Source organism: Hippopotamus amphibius, chromosome 3 (assembly GCF_030028045.1).
Source record: "Hippopotamus amphibius kiboko isolate mHipAmp2 chromosome 3, mHipAmp2.hap2, whole genome shotgun sequence".
Taxonomy (NCBI): domain Eukaryota; kingdom Metazoa; phylum Chordata; class Mammalia; order Artiodactyla; family Hippopotamidae; genus Hippopotamus; species Hippopotamus amphibius.
The window spans coordinates 3,373,295-3,396,127 of NC_080188.1; the positions used below are offsets into that span (position 1 = coordinate 3,373,295).

Consider the following 22,833-nt stretch of genomic DNA (forward strand, 5'->3'; position numbering starts at 1 on the left):
CCCTGTCAGAGGAAATGAAGCAAAACCCATAAATGGAGGGAAATGGTGTATTCCTGAGTCGTAAAACTACAGTTCCTTGTAAAAGGTGCAGAAAATGAGTTCCTCTTTTAGGTAAAATATCAATATCCCAGGGCTTTGATAACTTCCTTGACATATGGATACCTATCCTGACAGCTCTTTATCAACCACCATGGGAACTGTTTGACTTGAAGTTGAGAAATGACTTCAAAGCATAAAAATCTGTCCGTCAAGTTCCAATATGTTTCTTCTGAATGATCTCATTTAAAAGATAAACAAATAAACACAGAACTCCTCAATTTTAAATACGTTTTCTGGATCAAAAAAAAGTTTTTAATTTTTAAATTGATAAATGAGTATGTTTCAATGGGCACTGCATTTCTCCTGCTGGAAAAAAAATAATGTGTATTTCATATTATTTTCCTTTTAAAAGTAACCTCTGAGATGTTATATAAACACATCAGAAATGGACAAGTTCAAAGGAGAAATGAAAAATGCCAGTGTTTGTTCTCTCTGCAGCCTGTGTACTTTTTTAAATGGGAGCATCACTTTGCATACTGTTTTGAAACATGTTCTTTTAACTTAAGAAATATATTCTAAACATCTTTTCAACACAGTGGTATTTGACAGTCTTATAAGACATATGCTAGGCAAACGGGGGAATTTATCAACATGCAAATGAAGCAGGGCTCTTGCCCAAAAGGAATGAATTCAGAACTGAAGCATGGCCAAGAGAGATGACACGGACCAGGTGAGGGAGGGATCCAAGCTTAGGAAGGGCAGCAGGTTGAACCCGGAAGAGGCATCCAGGAAACTACAAGATAGGGCCTTTCCACACTCGAGGAGGGAGGCATAGGACCCGGTGAGCGAGAACACTTTCCTGGGCACTTCCTAGAGACCAGAACTAGTCTTTCTAAGCACTTTACATCTATTAAAAATGTATTGTTTGCAGGCAATATTCTGGTAGCTAGATCTAGTAGAGGATTTTACAGAAGAAACAGAGGGTCAGCAGAGTAAATGACTTGCCTGAGATCACAGAGCTAGCTAGACTAGAGACCGCAGTCAGGGGTTCTTGTTCCAAAGACAGACGGCGTGTGCCACGTCAACCTGCAGTCAAGCTTTGTTCTCTCTCCAGTGCTCTTTTTCATGATGCCTTTGTTCTTGAGCATGTGGTTACATATAAGTCCATTTCCCAAGGAATCTTCACAGGTCGTGGTGCAAAAGAATCAAGAATCAGGTTCTTCAAAGGGCTCAATGGCTTATGCTGTTGGAGTGCGTGTGTGTGCATGCACGTGAAGTATCTAAGTGTGTGCTCTCATGAGGCTAGTGTGTGCTTACACAAACACATATTTGTGCACAAGTGTGCATGTATACATGAACATACAAACTGCATACCTCATTGATTTTAATAGTCATTGAACACAGTTTGAAGGTAGGGCATCAGATTAGTAACTACTAGATATCAAACCTTCCAAAAGCTAAGAGGAAACTGGTGGCTAAAAGTTGTGGAAACAAGATTTATCCAGAGAAGGAGAAGCTGGACAGTTAGAGGAGGAGAAATTCACTGCTTGCTGTGGAACCCGCCTTGGAATCCATTTGGCTTCACCAGCTCCTCCAGCTCTGCCTGCTCAGGGCTTAGATTGGCTGTGCATGGAATCCCGAGGAAGAGTCCTAGAGACTGAGTTGTCGACAATGGAGCCCCTGGAATCAGTGACCTTCAAGGATATAGCTGTAGACTTCACCCAGGAAGAGTGGGCCCTGCTGGATGCCTCCCAGAAAGCCCTGTTCAGAGACGTGATGCTGGAGAGCATCACCCACCTGGTCTCCATAGGGTATCAGATCAGCAAATCAGATGTGATCTCCCAGCTGGAACCAGGAAAAGAGCTGTGGAGTGAAGCAACAGGACGCCTCCGAGGCCAGAGTCCAGCAGGTTTCTCATACCCAAGGGGATTCCATTGGATGCACTGATCTGAGTGATGAATTCACTCCTCGATCTTCACCTCAACATCCATCAATTTGCTTAAGAAGTAAAAGTAATTTCAGCAAACAGTGTGGAGAATCACTGAGTCAAGGGTCCTTCCTTGACAGACAGGATCACATTCACACTAGAGGTAAATCATGTGAATGTCCTCTATGTGGGAAAGTCTTTAGTAATTGCTTTAGCCTCAGATGACACAAGATGATTCACACTGGAGAGAAACCATATAAATGTCTTCTCTGTGGAAGTGGCTTTTTCCAAAGTTCTGACCTTAGAAACCACAATCGGATCCACACTGGAGAGAAACCATATGAATGTCATCTGTGTGGGAAAGTCTTTAGTCAAAGTTCCTACCTGAAAGAACATGAGAAAATTCACATAGGAGAGAAGCCCTATAAATGCTGTCTATGTGAGCAAGCTTTTAATCAAATCTCTTATCTTAGAAAACATAAGAAAATCCACTCCAGAGAGAAACATTATGAGTGTCATCAGTGTGGGAAAGCCTTTAGCCAGAGCTCTGGCCTTAGTCAGCACAAGAGAATCCACATAGGAGAGAAACCACACATATGCCTTGTGTGCAGGAAGGCCTTCAGTCAAAGTTCTGAATTGACTCGGCACAAAAGGACCCACACAGGAGAGAAACCCTATATATGTCAGCGGTGTGGGAATGCCTTCAATCAATATGCAAACCTGAGAGGACATGAGAGAATCCACACCAGAGAGCAGCACTATGAATGTCAGCTCTGTGGGAAACACTACAGTCATGGCTCTTCCCTTAGACGACACCAGGGAACCCAGCACTGGAGGGGGTGTCAGGAGGGCCCTCAGTAGCAGTTCTGAGGTGCTCTCAGTAGACTTATGATGACACAATGACATGGAGTCATACACATGAGGAATGTGGAAGATACACCAGCCACAGCTTTAGCATTTAACCACACCAAGGTTCATACCCACTAAAGAAACTCTGTCTGTAATCAGTATGGAGGCTCCTTCAGGCATCACTCTCCTCAGTCCAGACAGGCCTCACCTGTGGACGTGGATCTGTACGTGCCCTGACTCTGTGGCAGAGCCTTTAGTCATTGGCCTGACCTCAGGTAACTTAGCAGAACTCATTCTGTAAATACAGTACAGGCGTTTTCAGCAACAGCTCCCAGCTCTAAAGACCCTGCAGGACTTGAGCAGAGGATAACCAACCCCTAGTCCTTCTTTGATAATTGTTGGTCAACATGAGACAACTCCATGTGGAGAACCACTAGGACTGTTATAGCCATTAACAAACATTCAGCCAAGCCCCAGCTTGATGGGCACAAGAAACTCAGTGAAAAAGTAAAGAATAAAATAAGAACAAACATGACAATCCTTGAGAAATACCAAAGTATGCTGAGCGATGCCAAAGCATACTTATAAATAATTCATCCTGGAGAAGTTATTCAATGTAAAGTCAGGAGAAATCCTTTAGTCATAGAGCACCCACTCTGGTACACATGTGCATTCAGACTGTACAACACACACTCAGTGTCATGAAGGAAGGGAAGTCTTCAGTGATCACATATTTCTTAGTCAACATTAAACTTTCACACTGAGGGTGTAGCCACCCTAAAAATCAAAGTGGAGCTATAGCTAGATTTCATATCAGAAAAAAAATGACTATGTGTGTGGGAGAGGGAGCCTCTAAAAGAATCCTTTAACACACAATCAGGCAAGTTGTGATTTGGGGAAATACCTTTTCATGAAAATATGGCATAAAATGGAGAGTGAAGAGATCTAGCAGTATATGATATAGAGCTTGGAAGAAATTAAAATTTGTATATAGCATAATAGTTGCAAATATTCAAACAATAAAGTCTGTGGCTAAAGGAAAAAAAAAAGTTGTGGAAACAAGAGGAACACAAATGCATCATCATTAAAAACATTTGCGGAATAAAGCTTTGCTTCTAAAACTCAGACGTTAAGCAGAAAATTCCTTTCCGCGTATTTGAATTTTACTCCACTTATGAAGGAACGCTATATACACAACTTTAAGGAATTCATCTGTTGCGTGAAAAGCTGTCTGAGAGTATTCTCTCAAGCATTTTCACCATAACAAATAAACTAATATTTGTAAACACTGTGTCGGGTCCTCTCCCCAAGCAATTTTACTAGTTGTTTTCATTTACAGCACATGATTATGGCCACAGAACTGAGACGTAAAGCTTTCAGTCCCTGGTCTCCACCTCATCACACAGCTGGAGGACATAAGCCCCACCTGGGGCTCCATTTCGAGGCTTCTGTGGTTGGACCTCCACAGTCTGAGCCACTATACCTGTTTTCGCGTATTTGGAGGTAGCGTTAACCATGTTCCGTCTAATTCCTTGGCTATTTTTCTCACTCCTCTACTTGCTACCCAATTCTGCCCTTCTACTTGAACATGTCTGGAAAGAATGATCTAGCAGTAACGTATCCAAGAAAGTGCTTACTTTATCCCAGCCAGGGAGAGTCTTTTAAAATGACCCCTGATCTCAAATGGGCACTAGGCACTGCCCAGCAGTAGTCTCACATTTGCTCAGGAGATTCACTCCCCCAGGCTCGGGAGAGACTATACTATCCTTTCTCTCTCTTCAAAACCTCCATTACTCCCCACCATACCAATGCTTTTTACCTCGCTCTGCTTCATAATAACAGAAGAAAGCAATCAGACACAGTGTCTCTCAACTTCCCGTTATGAATGTACCAACATTTACATCCACATTCTCTGCCTTCTTCAGCTTCCAATATAGGGAAGGAGAGTCTCTGTTGCAACCAAGGCCAACTCCTATGCAACAGCAGGGACCTCGGTGTTTTGTCCTTGTTGTACCCCTAGCCTCTGGAACAGCATCTAGGAGGAGCTTAGTAAGTATAGATTACGTAAATGTACGTATGAAGGAATGAATACCTATGAACGTGAAAGCGCCCGTTTGTCCTAGATGAAGAGGAAGGTAAGGGTAGACACGAAGACTTCTGGGGTGGTGCTCCAAATCGGTAGCATACAGCTAGATAATCGCATGTAAAACAAATGGTAAACAGGTAATAGATGATGTTTACCCACGCCTCCTTTCCTCCGTCTTTGTCCTACCTGGCCTTTATACTGTATATACAATTGAGGACCACGTTTACAGAGCACCGTAACAGTGGCAGGGACTGCCCACTCATCTCTTTTGGTCTTCACAAACATGATCAATTTACATATGATGAAACGGAGGCTCAAAGAGATCCAGTAAGTTGCCCAAGGTCAACTAGTAAGTGAAGGAGGTAGGATTCAAATCCACATCTGCTGACGTGAAAGTGCACACTCTCTCCACTCAGCCATGCTGCTCGGCAGCCCCTGGGACCTTCTTGCAGGCTTAAGCACAACTAGTTCCTGCGTCAGCTCTGTGGGGAACTGGACTGCATTCCCCCTACAGCCTGCCACGCCTGCAAATGTCATGCTGCCAAGTGATCTCTTCCTTGTTGTGCCAGTTGTGAAGACTGGATAGCCTTGGAGACTCACAGAGAGACATGGGGACCCCTGACGGCAACTTTGTATCCAGCTTCCTGTCTTAGGGGATGAACCTTTATTTGTGTCCCTACCCATAGACTTCATATGTCAGAAAACGCAAGGTTTTCTAAGCTCACAGGAGGGGCAGATGTTGGTTAGGTCAGGGCTGACTCATATAATTTGGAAGATAAAAGTCTGTAAAAATGAGGGGGAAATCACATATATAAAATTTGGTGTGGAAGTTAATACTTATTTAGAATGGGAATGTGAAGGGGCCCACACACTTACGGAAATCTATAGCCTAACTTTCATTTACGTCAGGGTAATTCTGCCTCTGACCATGACCTCCCCCTACCTGAGAGGCAGGTACGTGATAGCTGAGCACCTGCGTTCTCCAGTGGACAGCATGGATTTTAATCCAGGCTAGACCACCTCTACAGATATGATCCAACTGATGGAAACTTCTACAGCACATACTTTCTCGTTCCTTTAATCTCCAGTTATATAACTGGCTCATAAAAATTGTTGTCAACATGACCAACTCATGGACAGAGCTGCACATGGTGCCTGGCGTGGACTCAACACATCTCTCCTTCAGCTATTGCTGGTATTATAGCATCTGAGGCCGACTTCCTGCTCGCCAGCTCTGGGACCTCCCTCCTTGAGGTCCCACTCTTGTATCCATTTGATGCTGTCTAGGTGTCTAAGCACCAAGCATTTGGGATGTGCCCCTGCGTCTTCACCATTGTGGGTTGTATTTTGGCATAACACACCAGTTTTCCTCAGGAGCCTTGTTTCTGCCTGTGTACCAGAAACCTCCCCCTCCCCCCATCTTCCCGGGACAAAAGGCTAGAAAATAGCAATGGAATGAAAAAATGTTCATAATATATTCTTAAGTAAACAAAGGGCCAGAATTCCTGTAATTATGGCTAATACGATTATTCTTACAGGGTTCTGTAAAATTAGATACTATAAAATGTAAAATTATTGGCTTCTCAGCTAGAATATAATTTATCACTCTATCATAGATGGTGTCTAATGTAACCAGTTAGTTTTGTTGTTTCTAACTAGTCAGTTAAGCTTCCTGGGCCTCAATTTACTCATAAAATGAAGGGGTTGGACTGTAGTCTCCATCATCCTTGCTAGTTCCAAACAATGTTATTAGCACAAATATCTGCGATGTTATTCTCATCTCAATATGGAACGTCCCCAGTCTGAGTATTTATCTTTGAAGCTAAAATGTGGGGGGGGGGGGGGAGTTACTCAAAAGATAATGGCCTTCCTTTTTGTGAAATCTGCCTCTTCACCTCCACTGTCTTAATACCCTCACTACGGCAGGTGCTCATGGAATATTATTTGATTTTTTAAAAACACCTTCTCTAGTAAAATCTTATTAAGACAATTTACATTGTTCCTATAGATGCACTTAAGAGTAGGGTTTGTGTCCTACAATCTTGAAGCAGCCTGGTAAGGAGAAATGAAGACGAGACCTCCTTTCCAACCTCTCAGGGCTGGTAAAAGGGCAGATCGAGCTTAACAAAGAGAAATTAATATTTAGTCCTCCGCATATGCTAAAGACCGATCACGGGAAGTAGGGGACATTCTTCCAGCTGAGAGAGGTCTGACAAAAGGCAATGAGTCAATGCCTGGCAGTTGTCTGGGGCAGGGCAAGGGGGGGTCTGCCTACCCCCTGCTGACACTGGGGCAGGCAGATACGGTATGAAAAATGATATCAGGGCCTATAAAAGAAGCTGGAATAGGGGACTCGTGGAGACTTCCTGGTCTAATCTTTCAGTGGCTTCCCAGCAAACAAAGAACAACACGCACAGTTCTTGTGATGGCCACGTATGGCACGCCCGTGCTCATCCCTCCACCCTTCCAGCTCACTCTGCTCCGCTTCCACCAGCATCTCTATGTTCCTTGGACACAAGAAATACACTTCTAACCAAAGGCCCTCGTAGTTGGCCATCCCTTTGCTTGGAATCCTCTCGTTCCGGACTTGACAATGTCACATACACTCGTTTCTTTCAACTATTGGCGGAAAAGTCAGTTCTTCAAAAAGGCCTTTGCTGACCACTCTGTTACAACATGGCTGTTTCTGTCCCCTTACTGTATTTTGTGCTTGTCTCTATTAAATATCAGATTATATATTTCCTTGTTTTGTCTTGCTTCCCCAATAATATGTAAATCACACAAGGATCTGGACGGCGCTCATTAGTATGCTAGAACTATGTGTGAAGCAAAGTAGAGACACACATATTTAGTGAATGGATGACTTATACTATAACTACTCTGTCTCCCATACATTTTTGTACCATTTATAGTTTGTGTATCAAAATTTGGCAGATCAGCTTGCAAGAACGAAAGTTTTGTCTCTTTCCTGAAGGCTGCATCTCCAGTGTCTAGAACAGTGGCTGATACTTGGGAGATGCTCAATAAAAAATCTTGTGTTGTTTACTGTGAAAATAAAAAGTTCCTGTACTGTAGTTTCAAGAAAGGAAATGAATGATCATTCTTTGATTATATTAACAAGCAGCACCAGAACCTTTACTTTTAAACCCAATGCAAATGATCAATGACAACTTCCCATTAATGATAACCACTCTTTGGAAAGCTTAAAACTCTAAATAACATTAGCGGTGTTTTTCTCTGAGCAACTGTATCCTACAAATGCAGCTCTCACTTGCTTAGCAAGCAATGAATTCAGCTTTTGGTTTTAAATAATGAGTGGTGGCTTCCTTTTTGTGGAAAGAAAGATGATGGTGCCTGGCTGTAATGGCAAAACACACAAATCATTTATAGTATTCTAGAGCTGGCTCTAAGCACATACAAATACTAACTCATTTTAATCTGTACAACAAAAAGGAGAGGGGGGTGCTCTGATTATTCCTGTATAAGATATAAAGAAACAGAGGCACAGAAGATTGGGGTGCTTGTCCAAAGTTATACAACGAACACGTACTAGAGAAGGGACTTAGTTATTTTTAAATCCAATTATTTTGGCTTCAGAGTGTGTTCTTAGCATCTATATTCTATGGCCTCTCTGTAAAAAGTGGACCATACAATTGGTATATTTTTAGCAGAAAGATTCATCTTGATGATGTTCAACGCTTTTCGAATAATTACCTCTAACAGCCTGGATGGAGGCGGCAAATTTCAAACAGGGAGGTCAAGGTAGGCCTGTGCGAGATGGCGCGAGCAATGAACAAGGTGCTTCTTGCTTTTAATAATCAGAGTGATGGACAATTAGGATAAGTACCCTTGTGATCTGTAAATGTATCTACTGGTTATTAAGACTGGGCCTTACAGAAATGCATCCACTGTGGCCACTGAATGACTATCAGGGGTAATGGCTCTCTACCGCTAACTTACTCAGACAAGTCATCAAGGTGGAAAACACCTCAATTCTTGGTCAGATCCCTCAGCCTGAGGATGCTTTGCGGCGGCACCTATCTCTAACGGTAAAGCTGAGCTGCAAAACAACTTCCCATCACCCATGTCTTAGAATTCTTGAGATTTAAAGTGATTGGTCCACTAGCAGCATAATTAAGGAGAGCTATAATTTTCATAAATATTTGGTGGAATCTAGATTGTGTTTGAAGTTTATTACCTGGATATAATCCATTAGATGTTTTCTCTGCAGAGGAGAGTCTGTCAAAATCAAGTCATTCAGTAAGTCATTTATTCTCTCTGGGACTCAGTTTCTTCATCTATGAAATGACTGCTTTGGAATTTGTAATTTCTGAAGGATTTTCCATTTTATGAAGGCTTGATAAATCAGAGCTTCAATTATGTGATTAATCGATGTATCTTTCCTTCTTTTTCCTCTTCCTCATTTTCCTTTTGTTCATTACCATAGCTGTGTTTTTACATGGAATGCCTCTATGTAGAAGTAGAACAAAAAATGAAAGTCAAGTTTTTAAAAAGCAACTATTTTGTAGGCATAGTCTGTAGGAAGGTTTATGTTAAATGTGGCTTTTGCTTATCTGTGTAAACTTTATTCCATTTCTGAATATTTATTTTCCATAGTCATAGTGAATGCCATTTGGGTCAGTGCCACTATGAAGGTATTGGAACCAATCCAGATTCCTTCACTTATTCCCCTGCGACCTCAAGCAAATCATTAATCTCTCTGAATCTCCATTTTCATCCATCTGCAAAACAGAAATAACACCTGCAATCTCACTCGGCTGATAAGATAATTCCAAGGCGGAGTGTATGTAACCCTCCTCTCACCCTGTTTGTCCAATAGCAAATTCTCAACTAAGTTAAGCTTTCTTCCTTCCCTTGAGCTCTGTCCCCCATAGCTAGAACTATCTGTGTCCCTTCATGCTTTAGAGCTGCTGATACAGGCTGGAGCGTGTATCTTCTGTTGACAGTCATCCTCATCAAGCTTCAACCCCACTGAGACACGTGTTCTGCTAGAAATCAATGCTGGATGCACTTGATCCAAAATCCAGTGTGGATCATGTTACTACCTTTGTCCATGCTTCAGTCAGGCCTCCTCATACATCTTACACCCTTCTAGAAATAACCACCTTCCTGGACTCAAGGTCTCCTCTTTTTTTTTTTTAAAGTTGCAAGTTGAGTTTATTTGGGGCCAAATGGGGACCGCAGCCCGGGAGACAGCATCCCAGATAGCGCTGAGAAACTGTTCCAGAGAGGCAGGGGGGAAGATCTTAGTGAAGGAGGAGTACATCAATCGGACACATACTTTTGTAGTGGGTTTCTGCGAGTCACGAGGAGCAGACGTCACCATGCAGGGATTTAGTGTTTTTCTAGGTATGAGGAGGTGCAAGGGTTGGTTGGGCTCATAAAATTAGCTCCTGAGAACATCTAACTATCTGAAGACCTGTTCCGTCCGCTCATTTTCCAAAGCACAGAGTGCCTCATTCCTGGTCTCCTCCCGGAATTCCCTGTAGGGGATGTGGAAGGGCAGCAGCTGCAGCAGGACGTGTGAGTTAATCCTTGTAGAGGTAGATGGCAAGTGCCAGTTTATAGTTGACAGGGCCCCTCATGGTCATAAATCCAACCATGCTTTGGGAGGCATTTCATGACCATTTCATCCCACGGTGCTAGGAAGGCTCATTCCTAGGTCTGGTGAAGATTTCGCTGATAGGCCACTCAGGGTGCCAGTACTGGGCTAGGGCTTTTCAACAAAAGTCAAAGGTCTCTGGACCACCTGTATTTCTAGTCTGTTACGGTCCAGGAAAAATTCCCTCTTGTTGCATTTACCCATATCCAGAGTTACACTATTACAATCATGGATCACATACAGAACTACATATTCGATTAACTGCTTCAAGTCGCCTAGTCATCATTATTTTTGTCACTGGCTCAGTCACACATTTGGTAATACAAGAAACAATAATCTTGTGAAACAGGTAAAATACAAATAATGTAGCCAGAAACATTAATAGAGTTATAAGTAAATATTTCCACTGTAACATCATATATAGAGTTTTCTCCTTCCCTGGCCCTTCTCTGCCCCATCTGTTTCCAGCAGTCCCAACTGTCACCCACAGACAAACCAGATAGAAACTGGACTCAATCTGAGAATGAACACAGCTGTCGACTTTCTTCTCTATTGTTACTCCAGAGCCCAAATGAAGACTGTCTTTGAGTCGACTGAAATATAATGAAGATTCATTTATAAGATTTTATGTCTAATTTATAAGATAGGAGCTTTATAGTATTGCCTATGCTGTGCTTAGAATACTATAGTCAGCATGTCAGTATGAACATTTTTGCTTCTTAAACAATGTTAGTGATTGAGAGTGTTTCACACAGAGAATGTATTCAAGAAAGTCTTATAGAAAGAATTAATGGGTACTTGATTTAACATTTTCTCCCCTTCACCAAATTATTTGCCATTACCATCACGCTGTAATGTCTAGGAAATTAACAAATAGGATATATAATCTGATGGCCTGAGTTCGAATTCCAGCTTTATGACTTACTGGTTGAGTCATCTTGAGCCAAGTTACCTAGCCTCTATAGCTCTAAGTTTTCTCATCTTTAAACTTAGAATAATAGTACCTACCTCAGAGGACCAGGGTGAAGATTAAATAAGATATTAGTATACTAACATTAATACTAATTCTATACTACACTATAGAACACTGTAATAGTCAGTTTAATATTATACTGTGTCTAAAACTTGTCTTGCATGTTGGTAACCCTCAATAAATCAAGATGTTAATATTATTTATCATTATTTCATTTTGGGGGTAAAAACTATGGATTTTGGAGGTCAAGTAATAGCCCCAAGTCATATGACTATTAAGAGGTGAAGTAGTGATTAGAATCCAAGGAAAATAATTCTGGATCCTCTGAGTATAATCTCTGAACATACTAAATCCTCTTCTTCCAACAGTCCCTTTGTAGACATTAATGTTTTTGAAATATTAACTATAAAAGATCCCAAAGAAGATCAAATTGTATAAGTATTCCATTTATTCCTCTCTGAGATAGTATAAAAATAATTTGTTTTCTAATATCTCTATAAATTATTTTATGTTTCTTAAACACTTCAGTTTAGAAAGATTTTCCTGATAGCTGGAACACACGTAGCTTTGGCATCACATTGCATTTGGAGAAGCAGAATTCTAGGAGAATTTTAAAAGAGTCTGCATTGTAAGTTTCAATTAAGCGATTTGAGATAGAAATAATAACCCCCTCTCAGTCATCTCCAGCCCCTTGGTCCTAGTTAAGTATCATGGAATGGTCACACCATCAGTACAGTTTTCCAATTGGCCCAATTAATGACAGACCCAACACATCCACAATTCTGTCAACAGCACAGAAGAATTAAGAACTAGGGTTCTGAAATCCATCTTTGAGTATACGGCTAATGTCTTATTTAGACCTCTTGGAGAAGCTGCATCACAGTATCACAGATATCTGCTAAATAAAGTGAGCCCAATAAATACAAAAGAAATTCTAACATGTAGTCTACAAAGGGATTAGATTATCAGTTAATTTCTTTTTGTCTTTGTATCAAAGAGGATTACCACTGATTTTTTTTTCATTTTATCAAAGAGGATTACGCATGATTTTTTTTCCGAGTCATGTGTGTTATTGCATTTCTGTAAAATTTTGCCTTTTATCAAGGTTAGTAGTAGGGAGAAGGATGGTTCTTTCTTAATTCAGTAACTACCTCAGCACGATTTAATACATATTTGGATGAAAAGTAGATATTTTCACAGCCCAGTGTTGCATATAGAGATAATGAAATAGCTTTGCCATTAAAATTTTGATTCAATTTCTCCAAGAAATGTGTTAACAGAAAACCACTTTCATTTTTACAGCTGGAAAAGAGGTAATTTACTCTCGTGAGGTTTAGGAGTATTCCAAACCAGCATAACTCAGGAGCTTCCTGAACTCCTCACTAAGTAGAGAGACTCTGTAAATTTAAAACACTGGCATTGTATATTATATTCAAAACTTTGCTCAAGTTAAAAATATTATTTGCATGCATACTGACCTGGTACTAATATTTCTTTTCTTAAAAATAAATATTGAACTTTGAATTGCAAAAAAGAAAACGAAAGAAAAGAACTAAACTATGAAACATTAATAAATTATAACATGAGCTGTTTATTTGTTGTTGCAACCCCATGTAAGTTTGGAGAAACTCTATCGCAAGGATTCCTAAAATAGCAGCCCCAAATGTCAAATTCTAGAGCTACCAGAAAGGACATTTCGCTATTCTCCTGAAATACAATGAAAGTCTCCTGAGGTATGATTAATTATCCCACTATGGAAGAGAAGGAAAGATCAGCCTAATGGCAGCACCAGATATCAGTTCCAAAGTAGGCCATTGATACCCATTTCATAAGAAAGGATATGTTACATAAATGATCAAATTTTAATCACCTCATAGACCCATAGAACTTTTTAAATGGAAAGTTCTATGAAGACTATCAAGCCCAGTCTCATTTGAGACAACTAAAGAGGTAAAGTAGCTTACCCAACTTTAGAAAACAAGAGAGTGGCAAAGGAGGGGTAAGAGTCTGCACTCCTACTACTGTCTTATTTTCTTATATTAAAGAATGTTACCCACTAAATGCAACATTTTTGTTTACAAATACATGCGATGGATACGTGTAGCATTAGGTGTTTATGCATATCTTACATAGACTGGAAGAGAAGGACCCAGGACATCTAGGACTCACTCCACAGTCTTGTGCAAAGAATGGAAGTTCAAAGTACTCAAAGACAAGCAAATACAAATATTTCAGTTTTAATGTTACCCATTTATTTTGAAGTACGTTTTTTCTATACACACTTAAAGCAAGATAATAACTACATTTTGCAAACATAGTATTATACGTACCCTTGAGAACAAAATGCACCCTGCATATGTATTAATATAAGACAACTGCATTCTGAATGATGACTGCACTATAAAAGCTACAAGTTTAGATGAAAAGATTTAATTGTTTAGGGGAAAAAAACATCAAAATCATCCTCATAGGGCTTTAACCTAGGTTCAAACTTTTCTACTTAATACTCAAATTTTTTTACTAGGTCACCTGAGCAGACAGAAATACGAAAGGTGAAAGAAATCATTATCCTCAGCTTAGATATGTAAAATGATGTGGGAGGAAAAGAATTCTTATTTGAAAATAAATAAATCTGAATGAAATGAGCATTAGGGTTTGTTCTGAAGAAAGCTTTAGAAAAATCTATGAAGATGCTATTTTGATATTAAATGTTGTTTATACTTTTCATTCATTAAAACTTGGGTTGTAACTCTAAAGTGTGCACATTCTGATCTATATATTCAAATTAGACACAATGAAATATAGCATATCAGTCTGTTTATTTGTTTTATATCTCCAGTCAGCAAAGTGTCTGGCCAACTTAAATATTGTCTTGTAGGTTTTCTGACTCTAGCATTGACTTTGGAGATGTCTTATATAAACTTCAAAATGGAAAGCACTATTGCTCTCTTTCTCTATCAACTTTTATATATTGAGTATGATTCCTCTTCAATGTAGTCATTAACATTTTACCATTTCAAAATACTTTCTAAAACCTGGAATTCGGATATGTGTTTACACTGAAGTTTATGAGAAAGCACATTCTCTCCATAGTATTAGGACACCGTTGGCCTGGAAAATGCTGATATTGTAAAACATAAAATACAAGGTAGAAACTGTTCATACAAATTAGTATATTTTGAAATATAATAAAGAATAGGAAAAAATAGTTTCATAAAGTTTAGCAGTCCTTAGAGGAAGGAAACACATGCTATCATTTTGGAGAGTAAATGTTCGTACTCCTGAAACAAAACCAATGCTAGAGGAGGTTTCATCACAAAAGGCAGAGTAAAAGGTTTTCAACAAAAGAGTTTAAAGAATGACCAGAAATCATCCATGAAATCAGGTAAAAAAAAAAAAAAAAAAAAGTCCTTCAACACAGCTAGAAATATCAACACTACTCCAAGGAACTGCCAGTCTCAGAGAGAATAAAAACCAGGGCATTAAAATGGGAGGTCCCTATCACATCTGCCAGGAAAATAACACACACTAAAGGGCAGAGAAGCCAAACCAAGTTCTTGGTGTTACGACAATGCAAAAGATAAAGTCAGTTTTAAACAGCAGTCACTACATCCAGAATTTAGAATTTTATCCTCTTTTTAGAACTACAGATATTGCCATCAGAGAGGGCTTGCGAAAAGCATTCTGCAAACTTACTTTACAATTACTTTAACGAACCCCGCTTTCCACCATCCCCCCCACACAACCAATTACAAATGTAGGTTTCTATAACCTACATCAGAGTGACACACTTACTGTAATTTAACATTTGCTATTTGTAATTGCAGCCTTATTTATATCACATGTGGCAGTCATTCTCCAGGGGACTGGATTAGTTGTGACTGTAAATACATTTATAGTGTATTTGCATTTTTACTCAAGTTTAAAATCTGAAGCAAGAAGAATATCAAAGCATAACTACGTCAAACGTCATCTAGGGAAGCTTTCAAAACTGCTCCGACAACTTTACAGAAACAATAACTGGCTGGATGCAAAAATACTCTCAAATGTGTTCTGCACAGTAAGAAAATAATACTCTGAATTTACTCAGATTCTCAAAGAAACATCAAACTCAGGGAAAGACACAGGCAAGCACACACCTAGTTCTTTAAAGAAAGAGATGATTTGTTAAGGAGAGTAGGGCAGGAGCCTCTGATGAATGTTAACAGCAACACTTGAAAAACAATTGGCTCTTTGGAATCTGTGTTAAGGTCTGCCATATGAACTGGGGACTCTGCCCCTTACAGGCTCCGCTGGGATGTAAAATAGGTAAGGTTATAAATACTTCTTGAGACAACCTTATAAAAAGCTTATCATTCTTAGGCTCCAATCTTAAATCATAAGGAATTATAATCAATGTATAACCATCTCCATTTGATGAATGCATTTACATAGCAATAAACAAATGGACCTCACAAAATATCCAAATAAAATTTGCTGATACAATAAAAGGGGATATTAGATAAAATCATATAACATCAATATGGACTAAATACTTTCAGTATAAGCAGATATACCAATTATAAACCTTTTATCTCAGTTTAGGTGCTAACATTTTGATTCAAAGTGTTTTCTCATAGTTTTAACGTTCTTTTGCTGTGAAAACATTACTGAAACTTACAAAAAGTTGATTTTATTACTCTTTCCTACCCTGAAAAACCCACCTCTCTTCACGTCCACCCCAGAGTAACATTTCTTTGATCTCATTTCAGGTGCCTCTTAATACTCGCTTAAGAAATTTTTATTGCAAAACAGAGAATTTTTAGAAGTCACTAAAAAGCACTCCCTTACCTTCTAAACCTGCTTCAATCAGCCCAAACTGTTCCAATAATTTAACAAAAAGCACAATGACGATCAGAACTGCTATCATTTCAAGCCCTTCCAAGTTCATGGTCAGCTAGGTCATGGTCCGACCACAGCTACTGAGAAGTGCTCCTCTGCCTGGCTTTCTTTGTAAAGCCATTAAACTACATTAAGAAGGCTACTGCCAGAGGAGAAGGGGAGGAGAGCTAGAGAGAGAGAGAGAGGGAGAGAGAGGGAGAGAGAGGCAGAGGGAGAGGGAGAGAGAGAGAGGGAGACGGGCAGAGGAGACGATGAGACCGAGAGCGGGTGTGAATAAGAGAAGATGCATTCATCCTGTCTACTGTGCAGAGGCCAGAAGTGGCAGCCGGATAAAGTCGGGCCTGTCGGAATTACCGGCTTCCTCTTTATCACTCTTACACAGAGAGACAGCCACGCATGAAGCACCGCGCAGGTCACCCGAAGACCCGGGAGGTCACCAGGAAGGGCCCGGGGAAGCAGGACGCGCGGCAGTGATGGCTCCGCGGCCCCGGGACCAGGGAGCAGCGCCGCCGCCGGGCGCTTTGTTGGGCTGGTCAGTTGCCTTGGAAACGGAAGCTAACCAGGGGCTGGACTCCCTCCCGCTGCAGACAGGGACCAGAGCACCGCATCTTGAAATAAGAAGAAAAACCTGAAAATGCCGAGAGGCGAAGTGACAGCTTGGATTCAGCTGCTTCAGAAACCCTGTTTACTAGTCAGGAAAAGCGAAGTGTGTATTTTGTCCCAACTAGCTGAGTGCAGAGGGAAATGAGGCTTAAGAGACTCGTTCAATATTGACTTTCTTTTTTCAATGAGTTGCCTTATCCGGGGGCTCCGTGTGAGTCATTGTGACCTGATATTCTGGTCTGAGTAGTAACTATCACATCGTTTCAAAGCATGATTACCATAAACTAGTAAGTATTCTTAATATTTGTAAATCTTAGAGTTTAGCAGTTATCTTATGCATTAGCTCATTGCCATTCAATACACCAAAATATATACATATATTTTTTTTCATCGTGTACCTTCTGTGCTTGCTTGTATGCTTTTAATTGATTGGAGTAAATTTGGAACAAGAGAAAGTTTCAGAAGAAAAAAAGAAGTCAATCAGAAACAAAACTTGTTTAGAGTTTGTGTCTTTAGCTTGCATGACCATCTCATGTCTGTGTTTCCTCCATTACGATACTGATCAACTAGATCAGGCCCACATTCAAATACAGAATTAAAAAAACAAACAACAAAAAAACACCCAAGAGTCAGAAAGCATCTCAGAAACCCAATTCCAGTCTCCTGTTTCAGAGACAAGCAAATCGAGGAGCAAGGAAGAAAAACATCAGGCAGAGGCAGGGCAGGGGAGTACGCAGGCATCTTTAATTTCCAGGCAGCTTTTGAAGCAATACAGAGTAATGGTTTGGACTCCAGAGTCTGACTGCCTGGACTCAGATCTGACCTCTTACCAGCTGTGTGACCTTGGGTAAGGTACTTAACATCTCCATGCCTATATGTCCTCACCTGTGAAAGGGGGCATGGTACGAGCACTAAGATCATTGGACTGTTGAGGGGATTAATGAGTAATACTGTCCGAACAGTGTAAGTGCTCCGTCACTGCTGCTCTTGTTTTTAGCACAAGTCTCTCCGTGCTCTGTGCATACCACGCAGAGTTGCCAGGGTAATTACTTTGCGATGCAACCCTCATCTTGTTCCCCTAATTAAAAGCCTTCCACGGCTCCCTAGCTGCCTGCTGAGTGAAGTCTAAGGTCCTCGGAACGGCGTCCTTTTCTCAACATGGTCTGGCCCCAGCTTGAGGACTGCACCGCACTGGCCATACTTCTGTTCGCTCTCTCCACCTGACAGCTCTGCTTCCTTCCCCCAAACTGATTCTGGGCTTTTTCCATCTCCAGACCTTGTTCAAAAATATTGCATGTGTTTGGAAAGTCCTTTCCACGCCAACTCTGCCCGTCAGGCTCCTAAAACTCTTCCATGAAACTTCTCCAAGCAGAAGTGGAAGAAATCTCTTTTTTGTGTGTGTTTTTATAGTACTTTTTTTTTTCCTCTTATAGTACTTTAGAGTATAGCCACTTGGGTGGACACCTTCACCACTGAAGGGTACGTTTCTAGAGGGTATAAGTCATGCCTTCCTTACCTTTAAGCTGCCCACATGCCTCCACGGAGGGCACCTCATGCTTCATAGATGTGTGGTATAGACACGTCTTGGGTAACAACAGTCACCATTAATAATGTAACTACCACATACCAGATGCTTTACATACTTTGCTTTTCCCTCTTAGTCACTCTGAAAATAAGTATAATTAGATGAGATTTACACAGAAACACTACACCTCATAGAAGTTAAATAATAAGTTCAGGGTCATGCTGCTGTTGAGTGATGGGACCAAGATTCAAACTCTGATTTATTCAACTCAAAGTCCATTATTTCTTCCCATTATTCCACACAGCTTTAAATGAAATAAGAAGCCAAGCACTGGCACGGGTACTTATCAGCCCAGGAGTGAAGGTCACACCCAAAGTGATGCTCCCAAACTGTTTTGTGACATTCTAATTAGTCCCTTAACCCCCGTAACTTTTCAACATGGGAAGTTTCCAAACTAGTAGTGAACTGAATTCACGGCTCTTCCTTCCTGCCTATCCACAGGATTATTATTACTTACTTAAACACACATAACCTGTGGTCTCCAGATGGGATTTTTCTGTTTTTTCCACCCCTGGGGAACTCAGTAGAGCCCTTCAACTTGCCCCATAAATAAAATTCAGTGATTACATTTTTTATTTTCACATTTAAAATCCATATCTTAAGAAAAGCAAAAATAAGCAAGTGGGACGACGTCAATTTAAAAAGCATCTGCACAATAAAAAAAATCAACAAAATAAAAAGGCAACCTACAGAATGGGAGAAAATAGTTTCAAATCATGTGTCTAATGAGGGGTTAATATCCAAAACATATAAGGAACTCATACAACCCAATTGCGGAAAAAGGCAAACAACTTTATTAAAACATGTTCAAAGGTCCTGAATAGACACTTTTCCAAAAAAGACATACAAATGGCTACCAGGTTAGGAAGAGCTGCTCCACATTGTTAATCACAAGAGAAACGCAAATCACAACCTCACTGAGATACCACTTCACAGCTGTTAGGACAGCTATTATCAGAACGTCAAAAGATACATTTTAGCAAGGATAAGGAGAAAGGGTGACTTTGTGCACTGTAAATTGGTACCACCATTGGGGAACCATCATGAATGTTCTTCAAGAAATTAAAAATAGAATTACCACCTAATTCAGAAATCCCCCTTCTGAGTACATTGTCGAAGGAAATGAAATCTGTACTTTCAAAAGATTCCTGTGCGTTCATGTTCATTATTTACAAAAGCCAAAACATGGAATGTCTGTCAGTGGATAAATGGGTAAAGAAAATGTGACCCACACACATGCACACACACCCACACACAGAGAGAGGAATATGATTCTGCCTTGAAAAAGAAGGCAATCCTGCCATTTGTGACAACATGGATGAACCTGGAAGACATTATGCTAAGTGAAATAAGCCAGACACAAAAGGACAAATACTGCATGATCTCACTTACATGTGGAATCTAAAATAGTTGAACTCATAGGAGCTGAGAGTAGAATGGTGGTTACGAGGTGTGGGGGTGGGACAGATGGGCAGACATTGGTCCAAGGGTACAAAGTCGCACTTACTTAGGATGAATAAATTCTAGAGATTTAATGTATAGCATGATGAGTATCGTTATTAGTACCGTATTATACCCCTGGAATTTGCTAGGAGAGTAGATTTCTGGTGCTGTCATGACAAAAAAAAAAAAGGTAACTGTAAGGAGACAGATATTTTCATTAGCTTGACCATAGTAATCATTTCACTATGTGTATGTATATCAAAATATCATATTGTACACCTTACATATATACAACTTTTATTAAAATGAAATAAAATTGATGCTCTTGGGCTGAGAACTGGGTGTAGGCAGTTTTCTTGTGAAAAGTGCCAGAATAAGGATCTTTTCACTCGGTCCAGATGTTACAGTTACAGGTTCCTTTGGAACTGAGTTTTTCTTCCCAGTGCCTGTGGGGTTTCCTTTCAGACTGTTTGCCTCATAAGTTCAGGCCTTTGCCCTTGCTGTTCCCTCTGTTGGGGTGCTTCTTTCCAGACTGCTTCACGAATAAGCGACTTTCTATAGGTCTCGGCTCTAAAGCCCCATCCAGAGAGGCCCGCACCAGCTGCACGACGTGGAACAGCACACCAGCCCCAGACCTGGGAGTCACTACTCTCTCAACAAGTGTTATTTTGCTCCAAAGCACTGTCACCACTCAATATGTGTATTTGTCTACTTATTTATGTAAGATCTCCTCCTGCTAGAATAGAGCCTCCAGCCTATGAAGGCAGAGATTCTTATCCATCTTGTTCACTGGCATTTTCTTGAACTTAGAACAGTGCCTGGCACATAAGAGGCAGTGACTAGCTTTTGAATGAATGATGTAACTGATACTCTCACCTTCCCTAAAAGCCACCTGCTCTCTCCCTGATCCCAAGGCCCCACTCTCTGTTGTCCAGAGTGCCAAGTCTGCCTGGGGATTCTTGTGAGATTTCTGCACAGTCTCTCAGGATGCTACCACAGCACGGTATTCCTGGTACCTCTCCTGAAGGTGAGCCATCGGCTTGCACACCGAAACGTCTCGGCCGTGTTCTTTTCAGTGTTTAGTGAGAGTAATGTCTGCATCCTCATCACACAGATGAAGATGCGGAGGCCTGAGAGGAGTCAGTAGATTGTCCCATGTCCTAAAGCATCAGAGGCCAGCCAGGCTGAGAGCTATATACTGACAGTGGCCACATATACAGTAAGTGCTTGATGCATACTTTCCTTAGCTACCTCTGCAGGGATAAGTAACCAACACTTTATCGTGACTTTTTAAAAGATGGCTTACCCTTTCTGGGTTGATGTGATTTGAGACACAGGAATGGTCTGTGCCCCTGCCCTGGGGGTGTTTGGAGGGGGAGGGGTGAGCATGAGGTAGTGGTGAAAGATAGGGGATGCTCTTAGGATTGTTGACCAACAGCTTTGCATGAGGTACTCTCAAGAAGCTAATGAGGAGGGTTAGAGGCAGATCTGGGTATCTGTTTAAAAGAAGCATCAACAAAGCAACTTCGGGGAGTCGCTCAGGCTCTGCTGCCCCTAGAAGGTCTCCCTGGCCTGTCCCCAGAAAAAGGAACACATGTAATGAGAGGCACTCTTCCTCTGCACTTCAGAGCATATCCCTAAAGTGCTGTTTATTGAAAATCACCAGTTACTGGCAGGAATGAACCCATTTCTGCTTCATTTTCAGCAATATGGCTTTTGGAAGGAAAACAATGTTTCCTTCCAAAATGAGAGGCAAGGCTGCCCTCTGATGAACTGAGGCAGGGAACAAAGGGATTCTAGTTATTCGCAACTGTGTCTTTTGATTCCAAGTTGGGGATGATATTAACCGGGGTGGGGTGGAAGAGCTTTCACCATACCCTAGTTTTAGAGTCTCAGTTAGTTAGCCTGGTCAAAAACTAAACGTCATTCCGTGTATTTTTGATGACTTATCATTTATTCACTTGTTAGATTTATGGTCCAGGTACTATACAAGCTGGTATGGGTAATAAAAATCCTATCTTCAGTCTTTGCAAAGCTTAAAGTCTATTAAAAATTTAGATGATAGTATCTAATATTTTTGGATAATCACTCTTTGACAGATTCGTGAACTAAGCACTTTATATGAGTTCTTCCACTGCATCCTCACACAAACCCTGAGAGGTAGGCACCATTATCTCCATTGTACAGGTAAAATGGAGGAACATCAGGAAATACCCAACCCAGGATTTAAACCCAGGTCTGATTCCAGAGATCGTGATCAGATAGTGTTTTAGGTGCGCAGCAGCATCCGGTGAAAGCCTTTAAGGAAGTACGGAAAGTACCACGGGAGTGGGAGGTCCCACTTAGGCTTGAGTGGCAGTGAGAGGGAAGAGAATGGAACCAGGATCAAGTTCACTGCACTGGTCTTTTACCATAAAAATATTAAGTGGCTTTTTTTTCATAGCAAGCACAGTCTACATTATATGACCGGTGGAGAATAACACTAGTCTTGCCAGAGAATTCAACCAGAGCCTGGAAAATACTCAGAGCCAGCTAAATCACTTGCCTTGATGTGCCTGTGAAGTTCCTTTCCTCATCTGTAGGCCATCACCCATTGTGACACACAAAATAGGCATCAGTGGCCTGTCTCTTCTAACTGTTTCCTCTTCTTTGGCAGTTCCTCAAACCAAGAAAACCCTGGCTAAATGTTATGATTGAGTGAATAGGGAATATTTGGCCCTTCAGAATGAACTGAAATAAAATTAAGCAGCAAGGCATCAAATGAGAAATGTATCTTAATATTAATGTGAAGAAATAATGACCCACACGTATGGAAGTGGCAGGA

General features: G+C 40.7%; 1 protein-coding gene across 1 annotated transcript in view; it reads right to left on the reverse strand.

Annotated features, from left to right (window-relative positions):
• Positions 1-16,427, reverse strand: part of KCNIP4 (potassium voltage-gated channel interacting protein 4) — a 512,843-nt gene extending 496,416 nt beyond the window's left edge. Inside the window, exon 1 of the mRNA XM_057726084.1 lies at positions 16,328-16,427. Coding sequence (XP_057582067.1) covers positions 16,328-16,427 — 100 coding nt within the window. The remainder of the gene's footprint in view (positions 1-16,327) is intronic.
• Between the last annotated feature and the right edge of the window lie 6,406 nt (positions 16,428-22,833).